Raw genomic sequence first — 13377 nt, 5'->3', positions numbered from 1 at the left:
AGGATAGAAAGATCTCTTCCACTCATTTCTGTATCCATATTTTTATTATTGAGTGTCCCCAATTGCAGTATTGGCAGAGCTGGCCCTCTCGGTAGTTCCTCCACCCTCAGAGTCTCAGGAGGGGTGGCAGCTCGGGAGAGGGCCTTCTCTGTGGCAGCCCCTCAGCTGTGGAACTGCCTCTCCACAGAGGTGCATCTGGCACCTTCATTGTACAGCTTTTGGAGAATGCTGAAGCCTCTTTGCTTTTGATACCAGTAGTGCCCACTTTATTTTTGTGATGGTAAGCTGTTTGAAACTGTTTTTAATATTGTGTGTTATTGTTGTAATCCACCCTGGGACCTTAGGGTGATGGGCAGGTAATAAATAGTTGGACTAATAATAACATTTTGAGATGGTTGCTGGAGGCCCTGACCCAAAGCAGTGTAGCATTTCTGCAGTACCGTTTTATTCCTAGTTTGATTTCTTGCGTGAGACTGACAAAAACATGTATTCTCTCTCTTGCTCTTTCAGGCCCCTACACATTCAGCATTGGCGACACCTCCAACTTTTCAGACTATATACGTGGTGGTATTGTCACCCAGGTCAAGATGCCAAATAAGATTAGCTTTGTAAGTGTTGTTGCTGACATACTCTGGCTTTTTTGCAGTGCTCTTGTGCTGGAACAGCCTGGTCCCCTTTGGGCCACGTGTGCCATTCCTTGGGAGGCATCATGATCTGGAACTATCAACTCTCCCCTTGGCTATAGAAAATTGGAGCCATGAAGTGATCTTATGCACTTCCCATTTCACTGGATTGATAGTGCTGCCCCAGTTGTAGTGAATGTTCCTATCCAGGGTTCTGGAATGTTTAACCTACAACTGCAGTGAATGTGGCAGTATTGAAGTTTCACTGTTTATATCGGATAAAGCGTGTGTCTCCATGTTCAAAGGGAATATTCACCTGCTTATCAGGGTAGGCAGAATGTGTGGGACACACGTTCTCACTCTTCTCTTCCAGAAATCTCTGCGCACTTCTCTGCTGGAGCCAGAGTTTATCATTACTGACTTTGGCAAGTTTGACCGACCAGGTCAGTTGCACTTGGGATTCCAGGCCTTGCACGAGTTTCGCAAGAAGCATGATCGTTTCCCCAAGCCCCGCAATCAGGTAGGTTGTTCCTTCTTGGTGGTATTGTGGTACCTTGATCTCCATGTTTTGATGTTCTCTACAGCTGCAGCTGCTCATACTAGCCACAGAAATCCCAAGTTTTGTAATAAGCAGAACTTGCCTCCTGAGAACATTGGTGCAGATAGCATTTTATGTAAAAAAAATCTGACATTGTATGAGGCTACTCAATTTTGCTTCATGTTGAAGCTGAGGGCCAAACTTGTTGTGTCATGTTAAATTCACCTTTGCACCTTTAAAAATGAAAATAGCATCTGTTTGAGGCTGATAATTATCCTGACTGCAGCAGATAGAGAGAAGTGTATTGCTTTCCTCCTTCGTTTGGGCTCCTGATTGTACACCCAAAGCTGTTACTTGCATTGGGAGAAAAGCTCCTGTGGGCACTACTTGCACTTCAAATGCAAGACCCAGAGTGTCTAGTTTCGCCCTAACCCTTTCAGTTTTTGCACAGTTGCTGTTTATTTTCCAAAAGGTACTGTGCAGGCAGGGAGTGGAAACGGGTAATGAGTGGTATGTGGGGAAAAAGATGTGGTTGTTGTTGTATGTAATGTTGTTGGGGTTTAAGTGTGTGCATGTTTAGTTCTGTACCCTGTCAATGTGAATTGTGGATCCAGAAAAATACAATTCCACACGTGTGATTTTATCATTTTTAGTTGTTTGCATCATTCTGGCTTTACTACTGAATTGGAGGGGCAAGGAGTTTGGGGGGGGGTGGTACTTTGTGCTCTGTAATTTATTCAAAACTGCCTGTGCCTCTGTGGGGGTTATATACCTACAATCCTTGTTTAATAGAAATGCGTGAGAGCTGGGTAACAGCACAGGGCAAAGGCTGTACTTCAGTTCTTGAGTCTCCGGCAGATACTATTATATCAGTTTCAAAAGTATTGCCAGAAACTTTGCAAGGGGATTAGATGTATTTCTTGTAGTTCCATTCCATTATCTTTGTCAGATCTCTGCATGCTTGAATGATCCTGCAATCTAACTGAAAATTTGGGTCTTTTCCTAGCCTATGTCTGACTTCTCTCCCTTCCTTTTCAGGCAGATGCTAGTGAAGTTCTAGCTTTGGTCAAGGATTTGAATGAGCAAGCAGCACCCTCACTAAGACAAGAGCAGCTGAATGAGGATGTCATCAAAGAACTGGCCTTCCAAGCTACTGGAAACTTGGCTCCTGTCAACGCCTTTGTTGGAGGACTGGCTGCACAGGAAGTCATGAAGGTAATGCCAGGCTCCAGGAATTCACCTCAGATACTGGGGAAGTTGGCTAGGAGCTCAGGTCCTGGGTTCTCTTCAGAAATAATTTGTAGTTTCCCCTTTCCTATCATCATCAATTTCTTCTTCAACCAGGAGCTTTGTATTTGACTATTTAGAACAGCAAAATCTTTGCCTCAATAATAGAGAGACCAAGGTGGATGAGTTGGGCATGCATTGTCAGCCCAGCCCACATCCTTAAATGGGACACCAGCCTCTTTGTAAAAAAGCCAAATGACCATGGCATAAGATATGACCGTCTTCCTCTTTCCTCACTCTCTTTCAGGCTTGTTCCGGCAAATTCATGCCTGTTACACAGTGGTTGTACTTTGATGCACTGGAGTGCCTCCCTGAGGAAAACAAGGATGCCCTGACTGAGGAGAATTGTACCCCTGTAAGCAGTGTGGGGTTTGAGATGCATGCCAGGAATAGGAGGGAAGTTCATTTGAGGTTGTAAGGTTTAAGCCCCGGATAAGGAACATGTTTAAATTTCTGCACTGTTCTGATGAAAAGGGTAGTATTCGTATTGTGAGAGCTCTAAGGGTAGCAGGACCTTATGGGTGGTATTTTACATACATACAAATTTTGTTGCTTATAGCCAAAGACCATTGCAGTCCAAAAGTAAATAAAACCAGCATCTAATATGTACAGGAGTAAATATGCTGTAACATTGACTGGAGTTTGTTTTTGGGGACCACAACAAGGTTGAGGAAATGGAGAAATCAAGCATTGGCTAGAAGAGGAGATGAAAACTGTCTTTGTTTCCTCTCTCTTTATAGAAACACTGTCGATATGATGGGCAGATTGCTGTCTTTGGCAGTGACCTGCAGGATAAGCTGAGTCAGCAGAAGTATTTTCTGGTGAGTGCTAGTACCATTTTCCTATGCCTTGGTCACTATCCCAAGCACCTTGTTGACATTTCTGCTCTTTCCCACTCTTAGGTTGGTGCCGGTGCCATTGGCTGTGAGCTGCTGAAGAACTTTGCTATGATAGGTCTGGGGTGTGGGCCAGGTGGAGAGGTGGCTGTGACTGACATGGACACAATTGAGAAATCCAACCTCAACCGGCAGTTCCTCTTCCGGCCTTGGGATGTTACAGTAAGTTCTGTTTATCTACAGCTGCTTTTGCTGGGATTGGGATGAGTGACGCTTTAGAGGTGTGTGGTCTTCCACAGTACCTGTTCCATAAGCCCCAATGAACCCAACCACTATAAAAGATTGTTCAGATATGACTTAGTGCTTGCTTAAGCTTTCTTCCTGAAACTCTGCTCGTTCTGGTACTGCATTCTGTGTCAGTTTCCAGATTCCTTGTTTGACCAATAAACCCATAATGAAAGCCAGTCATAGTTATGTCTGAACATTAATAAAGAACAAAAACAGTTGTTGGGATGAGGCTCATAGCTGTAGTGCTGTGTCCACATTGTGTGGCTTTCTGTCTGCCCAGAAAATGAAATCTGATACAGCGGCGGCAGCCGTGAAGGAAATGAACCCGAACATTCACATCACAAGCCACCAAGACCGTGTGGGCCCAGACACGGAGCGTGTTTATGATGATGACTTCTTTGAGAGCCTCGACGGAGTGGCAAATGCACTGGACAACGTGGATGCTCGTATGTATCTGTCAGGGGTTGACTTGCTCACAGAGGATGGCTTCTCTGGCATTGTTCTTGCATTACTAGGTGGTGGATAAGAATGCAGTGAGAGTATTGGGGGTTTAACTAATTAGGGGGGGAAACTCACTGTCTGGCCCCGTCACCCTCTGAACCAAACCCATTCATTATCTGAGGTGGATCCCATTACATAAAGGGCTTCCTAAATATGAGTGGTTTGTAAATGATGTATGAATGTTCTTACATACATAGCCATCTGATATATATTCCTGCAATAATACTGCAATAATTTATGGGAGAGAAATTCAGAATGCTGTTGCTTAAAACACCTAGAATACAAATTTCTCCCAACTAGTAGTGTTGGAAAACATTCACTTTCCTGTCCGATTCCTGTGCTGTTCTGGTTGGCAGCATTTTGCTGCTTTCTTGTGTAACCGCTTTCCCTCTCCTTTGAACTAGGGATGTACATGGACCGTCGCTGCGTCTATTACCGCAAGCCCCTGCTGGAATCAGGGACGCTGGGGACCAAAGGGAACATCCAGGTGGTGATCCCCTTTCTTACGGAGTCCTACAGCTCCAGCCAGGACCCTCCAGAAAAATCCATCCCCATCTGCACACTCAAAAACTTTCCCAATGCCATTGAACACACCTTACAGGTCAGTTTGTATTAGGTTGCATTTCCAGTTTCCAGTTTTCAAGGCAATAGTTGGTGTATCGTAATAATTGGGAACCAGAACGCTGCCTGGGTTCTTAGCAAAATGAATTTACTGCATGACCTTGCATTTCAGTATGTTAGCCATATGTGACTACTGCATCTTGTCTCATAAATGGGAGGCTGGATCCTGTCCCCATCCGGTTTTGTCTGTTGAGGCAGCATTTACTGCCATGTCTAATCTTATGTCTAGTTACTATAATTTTACGCACCAGTGTTTGGAGCAAAGTGAGCTAGCTGCTGCTGTGTACTATAAAACCTCCAATCTTCTCTTCCACCTAGAAATCATATATTTATTATCATTTATTTTGATAGTGGGCCCGTGATGAATTTGAAGGCCTTTTTAAGCAGCCCGCAGAGAATGTCAACCAGTACATCACGTGAGTAAAATGCTGTATTTGAGGATCTTAAAGTGGTCAGAGTTGGAGGCCAAAGCTTTGCTCTGCACAACAGAAGATGCAGTGGATTGAGCACTGACCAGTAAAGTTTAATGATGTGCAGTAAATGAAACACAGGCAGATGAAACATGGAGAACAGGCAGTTGGGGTGTGGCTTTGCAGTTTCTGCTCATTTCAGAACCTTTCAGAAATCTGGACACACAGAAATTGCAGAGCCAGTTCTCATTTTCATCGGTAATTGGTTTTAACTATTTTTAATACTGAATTTTAAATAACTTCAATAATAATAGTGTTGATTTTTCTCCAGAGACTCCAAATTCATGGAGCGGACCCAGAAGCTGCCAGGCACCCAACCTCTGGAGGTGCTGGAAGCTGTCTACAAGAGTTTGGTGACTGATCGGCCCAAGTCGTGGTCTGACTGTGTGACGTGGGCTTGCAACCATTGGCACACTCAGTACAGTAACAATATTCGTCAGCTGCTGCACAACTTCCCCCCAAACCAGGTGAGCAAGTGAGGGTTGATACGTTGAGGCCTCAGCATTTCCTTCTAGCAGTTAGAGGGGTAGGTTTCCTTAACTGCTTTCTGCTTTATAACATCCCTTCTGTTTTCTTTCAGAAAACTAATTCAGGAACCCTCTTCTGGTCAGGTCCAAAGCGATGCCCTCATCCACTCACCTTTGATGTCGACAATGTAAGCACTGAGATGGGGGTGGAGAACTGGCACTGCTAACTAGAAGATAGGTGGGAGTGAGAAGAAGGTGACAAGAGCCGGTTCCTGTCATATCTGTTGTGCTCAAAAAGTTTACTAACCGTATTGCAGCTGCATTTAGTCTTGGTATTAATAATTCTTAAAAGAGACATTTAGGCTACAATTCTCCTTTAGACACTGGGATGTTAGTTTTGGAACAGGAAAGGAGCACATGGGCATGGGGTGTGGGGGAAGGAAATGCTGGGTGCTGAAACCATTGCAGAGCAAGAAGCTGTGCTGAAGCTGGGCAAACTCCAGTCAGCAACGTTCACCCTTAAGTTGCTCCCTCTTCAACTACCATGAGTTAGACATGTGGTGGAGGATGAATGGTTTCTGCTTTGTGATGATGACCTTATTTGAAGGTCAGTGAGAGACATTCCTCCATGTCAGATTTGGCTAGAGACACCCTGAACAGGAGAGAACTGTGCATGTAGCCTGAGTCTTTGCTGGAATTGTTCAAATTGTTTAACAAAACTGTTATTCAAATCATCCCAGTTCCTCTAGCATATAAGGCAGCTTGTTCAGGGGACCATGGGGTTAAACCTGAACGGAGGTGGTGTGTGTGTGTGTGGGGGGGGTGTAATCAAGTTAGGCTAGATTGTCTTCAAGACCATTCTACATGATATGTATTCATTACTTATTTACATATTATTGATTCAGATGAAAGAAGCATGGCTTCTGGTCAGAGTGTGAGCATCACTTAGAGAATCAGGACTCTTAGGTAAACTAGGCTCCTGGCTTAACTTTCCGTCTTTGCTTCCTCAGCTCTTGCACATGGATTATGTGGTGGCAGCAGCAAACTTGTTTGCACAAACATATGGCATCACAGGAACCCGGGACAGGGCAGCCATAGTGGAGCTTCTGCGCCAGGTGCAAGTTCCAGAATTCACTCCAAAATCTGGTGTTCGCATCCACATCTCTGATCAGGAGCTGCAGAATGCCAACGCCTCTGTTGGTAAGGCTTCCTAGAGTTGAGAGTGCAGTGGGGAGCGCGCTCTACCTTGATAGAGAAGTAGGGAATGACAGGAAGATAATTGGAACATTCTTCCTCCTAACAGCTTCATATTTGTAGACCGGAGGGGTATCACATAAAGTATTTTCTGCCTGCTTCAATATTGTGCCAGATTGGATTTTTGCTTCCTGCTGAGGGGGACGCCTGCACAACCTGCTGAAATGTTTCAGTTCTTTTGGGTTGTGAGGCTTCTCTGAATCCTTCAAGCATCAATGGTGAAATTTGGCTGCGTAACTCTGTTAGGGGAACTTTGCTGGGTCGGTCAGTTGGTGGGTACCAGAGTTCACTGAAAGAGGGAGGGTGACCTGAGGTTGTTGTTAACCTTTTCCAAGACTCCTGTTTTCTTTTTCCCAGATGACAGAAGGCTGGAGGAGCTGAAATCCTCACTCCCAAGTTCCCAGCAACTGCAAGAATTCAAGATGTTCCCTGTTGATTTTGAAAAGGTAAGGACCAGTTGAATTTCTTGGTGGTTAATCCCTAGTTTTACCTCCTGATTTCTTGGCATGGTGGGATTGGCTGGAAACGGTCCCTAGGTTGCCATGTGGAAATGCTTCGGGTGCCTAGTCTGGAAGTTATGGTCATGTCTCCAGCTGTGCAGCTTCAGATGAGTCCACATTCTTCAGTTTGCAGCTCCCTGGGGCATATGCGCCCAGAAGAGGTTCTAGGGAGGGAAGTGGTACTGTGGTACTATCACAGGCTCAGTTGTCATTTTATTTGCATTTCAGGATGACGACACAAATTTCCACATGGATTTCATTGTGGCTGCATCCAACCTACGAGCAGAGAACTACGATATTCCTCCTGCTGATCGGCACAAGGTAGGCTTCCCTGTTGGGTGTGAAGAGTGCAACCCTGGTCAGTGGAAGGTGGCGGCAATAGTGGGTACTTGGCAATTAAGTGGGCTGTCATACATTCTTTATCTCTTCAGAGCAAGCTGATTGCAGGGAAAATCATACCAGCTATTGCCACGACGACGGCCGCTGTAGTAGGCTTGGTGTGTCTGGAGTTATTCAAAGTGGTACAGGGCCACAAACAACTGGAGTCCTACAAGAATGGCTTCCTCAACCTGGCATTGCCTTTCTTTGGGTTCTCTGAGCCCATTGCTTGCCCCAAGAACAAGGTGAGTGGCGTGGCTTTTCCCTGAACCTCTTCTTTTGTTTACACCTTCCAACTTGCATTCTTTACCCCTTCTTTAAGTACAGAAGACACCAGTCATTTAGCAATACAGTCATTGCTAAATTCTCCAGCAAGCAGGGGAAATATGTCTCATTAGGGCAGTGGTTCTCAAAAGGTTTGACAGGAGAGGGTGGCGGGATGATTCAAGGAGAAGCAAAAGCATTTCACTGTAGTTTAGTATATTGTAACAAAATATTACACACACGCACAACGAGAAACCGCATCCATGCCTCTCTTCAAGAGTATTGGCTATTCTACAGTTCTTCATGACATTTTGTTGTGAACAGAGATTGTCACCTCTGACAAATATGAAAGATCAGAAAAGAGAAAAGTTTGTGTTGATGAGATCAAAGTTAGTTTGTCTGAAATTAGACCTAATATAAATGAGATTACCCAGCAAAAACAAGCTCACACCTCTAATTGAGTTTGTATATATACTTAAGGTACATGTGTAAAAGGCTCGTTTATGTTTATATTTTGGGAAGAATTCATGTTCTTCTGTAGCTGCATTGCTTTATAATTTCTGGGTGCCGCCTGATTGTTTTATAAAGTCGTGTTCTATGTTATAAATCAGGCACTGCTAGGAGTTGTTTCTTTTTGTTTTCTATCGTATTCTTTATCAATCAAAGATTCATTGTGTTGTGAGCATATTTTTATTCTGAAAGTGTGCCCCAGTGAAAAAAGTTTGAGAACTACTGCTGTAGGAACTTGGGAGGTGGGGAAGGGGAGACAAACATCAGCTGAAGCCTTTCAGCACTCAGGTGAAATTCCAAAGAGCTTCTGTGTGGCTGCACTCCCAAGTACAATAATTTTAAAACTTCTTGCAGCTCAACATTTCAGATCTTTTCTTTTTTATATACTAGTTTCTTTGCTTTAAGAAGGCAAGTCCACTGGAGGAGGGCGTTCCTATAACTGTCACTTCACCATGTTTAGGGTGTGGAGTGCAAAATTACATAGGCGGGGGGGGGGGCCCTGGGAATTTTATTATTACTGTATCCAAGAATATGCATTGAACAATTTAAAATATTAGAACAAAGAGATATACAGTCATACCTTGGAAGTTGAACAGAATCTGTTCTGGAAGTCGGTTCGACTTCCAAAGCATTCGAAAACCAAAGTGCGGCTTCTGATTGGCTGCAGGAAGCTCCTGCAGCCAGTCAGAAGCCCCGCCGGATGTTCAGCTTACAAAAGAACATTAGAAAACTGGAACAGGTGAGTGTGCATGCTCACGCATCAGAAATGATACCTGACTGCAGGTGCAGAATCCCTTTTTTTGTATGTGGTGAGGGAAGTGTGCATGTACACATGTCCCGTCATGCAGACAAGTGATCTTCCTGTGGAGGGCCTGATTGCGGAGGCTCAGCTATAGGGACAGGATCCTAGGAACATGATGGAAACTTTTCAGGTTTAATGTCTGTAATTCCCAAAATCTATGTTTTTTGCCCTCTCTTCAGTACTACAACACTGAGTGGACTTTGTGGGACCGTTTTGAGGTGCAGGGCATCCAGGCTGATGGACAGGAGATGACCCTGCGTGAGTTCCTGGCCTATTTCCAGGTAAGAGCTGGGGAGTCCAGAGCCGTCCCGTGTCAAAGTAGCTTAACAGTTGGAGAAGTTTTTTAGTAATGGAAGTGAAATATTTCTTGTCTTACACAGAAGGAGCACAAGCTGGAGATCACAATGCTGTCCCAGGGAGTCTCTATGCTATACTCCTTCTTTATGCAGCCAGCCAAGCTGAAAGAGCGGCATGACCAGGCGTATGTATCATTTGGCTGTGCTTAGGCTAAAAAAAGGTGGACAACTTCAGCCCATGCTTTCTCTGACCATTGTCCTCTCCCGTAGGATGACTGAGATTGTCACCAGAGTCTCGAAGAAGAAGATTGGTCGCCATGTGAAGGCCCTTGTCTTTGAGCTGTGCTGTAATGACGACAATGGGGATGACACAGAGGTGCCCTACGTGCGTTACACCATCCGCTAGGGGCTCCTTTGCTAGCACCAGCCTCCTGCCTGCCACGGACTGTTAGTGCGGGGAAGGGTCCGCCTCCCTTCCTCACCCTTCACTGTTAAAGTGACTCAAAACATGAAATAATGTTTATACCCCTTTAGGATTTCCCCCCGCCCTGTTGTTTTTGTCTCCACCAGGGCTTGGGAAATGCTCCACTCCTGTGGCCCCACCCTCCCATCCCTTGCAGTTATGTCATGTTTTTGAGGCGCCTTAACCCCCCCCCCCAATCCTGTCCTTCAATGTTAGTCGTGTTGTGTTTTGGCTCCTGCACCACCACCTCCCCCCTCCACCACTCTCTGGTAGTGGAGGCTGCTCCCTCCCTCATCCTATTCTGGAGAGGGGGCTTGTAACAGGAAGTGCCCCCTCCTCGTCTTCTGAGCACTGGGAGGCCTTGCCCTGGCTGGCTTTGAGGGGAGAGGATGCGATGGGCCGAGAGCGTAGGTCAGAACTGGTAAGAGAAGTAAATGAGTCAATAAACGTTTGCAAAAGCCAGTGGTCCTTTATTGCTCCACCAAGGAACTCAAGAGGGATTGTTGGTTGCATATAACTTGGAACTGTGACCATTGTTCAAATGCCTGGAGTTCTCAGGCTGCTGCTAAAAAGTGCATTGATAAAGCTGTAGACTAGGGTGGTTAGGAGTTGGCCTGGACTGATAATTGTCCTGATTTTCAGTTCCATGCAAGCAGTTTACATTTCCTTATAGACAGCTTTTTAAATGTACTGCTGCTTTCTGAAGACGCCCCCTCCCCAATCCACACGTGGAAAAGTGTGTGTGTGTGTGTTTGTGCTTCTGCTTGCTTCTGAAGTAGCAGAGTGAAGACTACACTGACGGTTTTCTTGAAGCTCTCCACAGTGTTGGGAGAATGTGACCATCTTCTCCAACAAAAGAGATTGAGTAGCAACCATGCATAGTTGTGGCAGAATGTTACCTGTATTGCATTTCCACCATATGTCACACCCAAGAGGCAGATGGTCTACTTTCAGAAACATAGTGAAACCATTAATAATGGCTGGTACATCTACTTCACTCAGATGCAATGAAGTTTAACGTGGAGAACAATTCTCTTTGCAGGATTTCTTCCCTCTCTGGCTTGATGTTTGTACTGGGCCTTCCAAGTTGTGGTTTAGGGAGGAGGGACCTTCAAAACAGTGCTCCTTTTCAGGGGGGAGGGGTGTGATAAGAGCATCCCTTCATGTTGAGGCTGCTTGAGGACCACTGGTGTACATGGGGCAGTTCTGCCAGAGCTATTGGCACCAACTGATGGCTTTCTCCCCTTCAAACAGAACTACAGGAACCTTATATGAGCTTAAGGAGCCCTTTAGTTTTGCATTCCCTCAAATCTTTTTGAGGTATCGATTTTACCCAGAATCAACTGATTTGTCTTCAACAATACTTTATCTCTCCTATTGGTCATACATGCTTATTACTAAATTTGGGAATGCTCAGCAGAGCTTAGCCTCTAGCAGATTCCCAGTTATGTTTGTAGTGCAGAATTAAAATTATTATGAAGCTGCTGCACCAACACCCCACCCTGCGTGCTTCAGGACAAAGGTGGAATGAGGCAAGTCAGGTGAATTTTGTCTCCATAGGTAAATAAGACAAGCAAGTTTATGGATTGGTCCATGGATATGGATTGGTCCAGAAGCATCTTGCACATTTCATCCCCAAATTGGATAAAGGACAGTCTAGTCAGTCAGCCATCTATAACTGGTTCATCGACTTTACAGCTTGTGTTCTGTGTGAAGAATCAGTTTTCATTTATACAGTATATGCTTCTGGGTTCACTTGGATCCAAAAGTCTGCCATAAGGTAGGACTCCAGAGTGCTGTGGGAGGTGGAGAGGTTTTGACCACGGAAGAGAAGGGGCAGTTCTTCATGCCATTTTGACCTGGGAGCATTCTATTGGGTCCCTTGTTCAAGGAAAACTATGGACAAGACACTGGCCTTTATAGCTTAAAGTTGCAGAATTTCAAGTTTGTACATTTGGGGTAAGGGTTAAAAGAAATGTGTCAGCATCTTTTGAATTTGGGTAGTGTTTTTATTTCACTTTGACTCATCCTTATGATTATGAAAATACAATCCTGTGAAACAACACAACTTGATTGGCTGCCATGTTCTGTCTCTTAAAACTGCTAATCATCCGACCTGCTTGGAAATGGTTCACTAGAACTCAATGGGCACCCAGTGAAGCTCAGTATTGGGTACAGATAAAAGAAAGTTAAAACTATGGAATTCATTGCCAGAGCAGGCCCTGAAGGCCACTAACTTTGATGGCTTTGAAAGTGAAGAGTCAAATTCATGGAGGTAGAGATCGTGGCTACTAACCATAATGGCTGCTTTCTGCCTACATAAGCATCTGGTTGGCCACTGTGAGAACAGGGTGCTGGAGTAGATGGCCCCTGCCTTAATCCACCAGGTTCTTAGGACAATGCACTACCTTCAGGCTCCATTTAAGTCTCAAGAGATTAGCCTGCAACAAGCCAGCATGTTACTGTTTTTTCCTGGTCTGTGCTAGAACACAAAGGCTGAACTACTTCAGTACTAGAGGTGTATGTGAGGTTAATTGCATTGATTGGCCTGGATCTTGGAGGATGCAAGTGCCTCTTAGGTTGAAGTAGATCATATTTTCATTGATAGTATTTTACGTTACTTTTCATAATGGAACAATAAATTGCACTGCTGTTGCAGACATACTGATTTTCAAAGTATGTTATGAGTGAGGACTTGTGATGGATGGTGAAGAGAAGGTAGTGTGATGGCCAGTAAGTGTCTCCTCTTGACTGGGCTGCTTTTCTCATCCTTAATTGAACAAATTTGTACTCCCAACTGGAAGGCCACAAATTTTCCAGCCTGAACTATGCACACTCTGTTCACGTTGTGCATAAGGCAATCAGCTTGAAGCAGGAGTGCTCCTTTTAGATTTGGTGTTCTAAGCAGGACTTCGTTTCTAAAAGGAGACATTCATTTCTCAAGCTTTCCTGGCTCCTACCTTTATGTCACAATCAAAAAGTAATGTAAAAAATAGGACCCCTACATAACTTAATGAAAATGTATGAGTTTAATTAAAGATCTGGCATCTGCTCTGCCTCTTCAACTGAAACCTAAGGCACCCATGTAATACAATCTGAAGCATATTTTACTCAAGTGACTGTAGGGACTAATGGTCTAACATGACATAAGGTAGCTTCCTGTTCCTGTTTTACATCCAAGCAGAGGTAACCAAAGCCACTAGGAGGGCACACATAAAAACTAGTCCTGTGAACAGCCTTTCTATGTAGTCTAGGCTTGTCTTTAATCAGGTAATTCCA

The 13377-nt window shown here is 44.5% G+C and overlaps 1 protein-coding gene across 3 annotated transcripts in view; it reads left to right on the top strand.

Moving 5' to 3' along the window:
• Positions 1 to 10560, top strand: part of UBA1 (ubiquitin like modifier activating enzyme 1) — a 37981-nt gene extending 27421 nt beyond the window's left edge. For 2 of the 3 annotated variants that reach the window (XM_033173836.1, XM_033173835.1), the window contains exons 9-26: positions 511 to 608; positions 997 to 1143; positions 2200 to 2376; positions 2696 to 2803; positions 3189 to 3269; positions 3351 to 3506; positions 3853 to 4018; positions 4478 to 4674; positions 5046 to 5110; positions 5436 to 5631; positions 5745 to 5819; positions 6642 to 6831; positions 7243 to 7331; positions 7614 to 7706; positions 7817 to 8008; positions 9519 to 9620; positions 9720 to 9820; positions 9906 to 10041. In XM_033173836.1, the coding sequence (XP_033029727.1) occupies positions 511 to 608; positions 997 to 1143; positions 2200 to 2376; positions 2696 to 2803; positions 3189 to 3269; positions 3351 to 3506; positions 3853 to 4018; positions 4478 to 4674; positions 5046 to 5110; positions 5436 to 5631; positions 5745 to 5819; positions 6642 to 6831; positions 7243 to 7331; positions 7614 to 7706; positions 7817 to 8008; positions 9519 to 9620; positions 9720 to 9820; positions 9906 to 10041 (2369 nt within the window). Of the gene's footprint in view, positions 1 to 510; positions 609 to 996; positions 1144 to 2199; positions 2377 to 2695; positions 2804 to 3188; positions 3270 to 3350; positions 3507 to 3852; positions 4019 to 4477; positions 4675 to 5045; positions 5111 to 5435; positions 5632 to 5744; positions 5820 to 6641; positions 6832 to 7242; positions 7332 to 7613; positions 7707 to 7816; positions 8009 to 9518; positions 9621 to 9719; positions 9821 to 9905 lie in introns of all 3 variants that reach the window. The other variant, XM_033173837.1, reaches the window with a different exon arrangement.
• The last annotated feature ends 2817 nt before the right edge of the window (positions 10561 to 13377 follow it).

Source organism: Lacerta agilis, chromosome 16, assembly GCF_009819535.1.
Source record: "Lacerta agilis isolate rLacAgi1 chromosome 16, rLacAgi1.pri, whole genome shotgun sequence".
Classification (NCBI taxonomy): Eukaryota; Metazoa; Chordata; class Lepidosauria; order Squamata; family Lacertidae; genus Lacerta; species Lacerta agilis.
The sequence above is the reverse complement of the archived record's forward strand: the minus strand, read 5'-3'. Positions and strand labels throughout refer to the sequence as shown.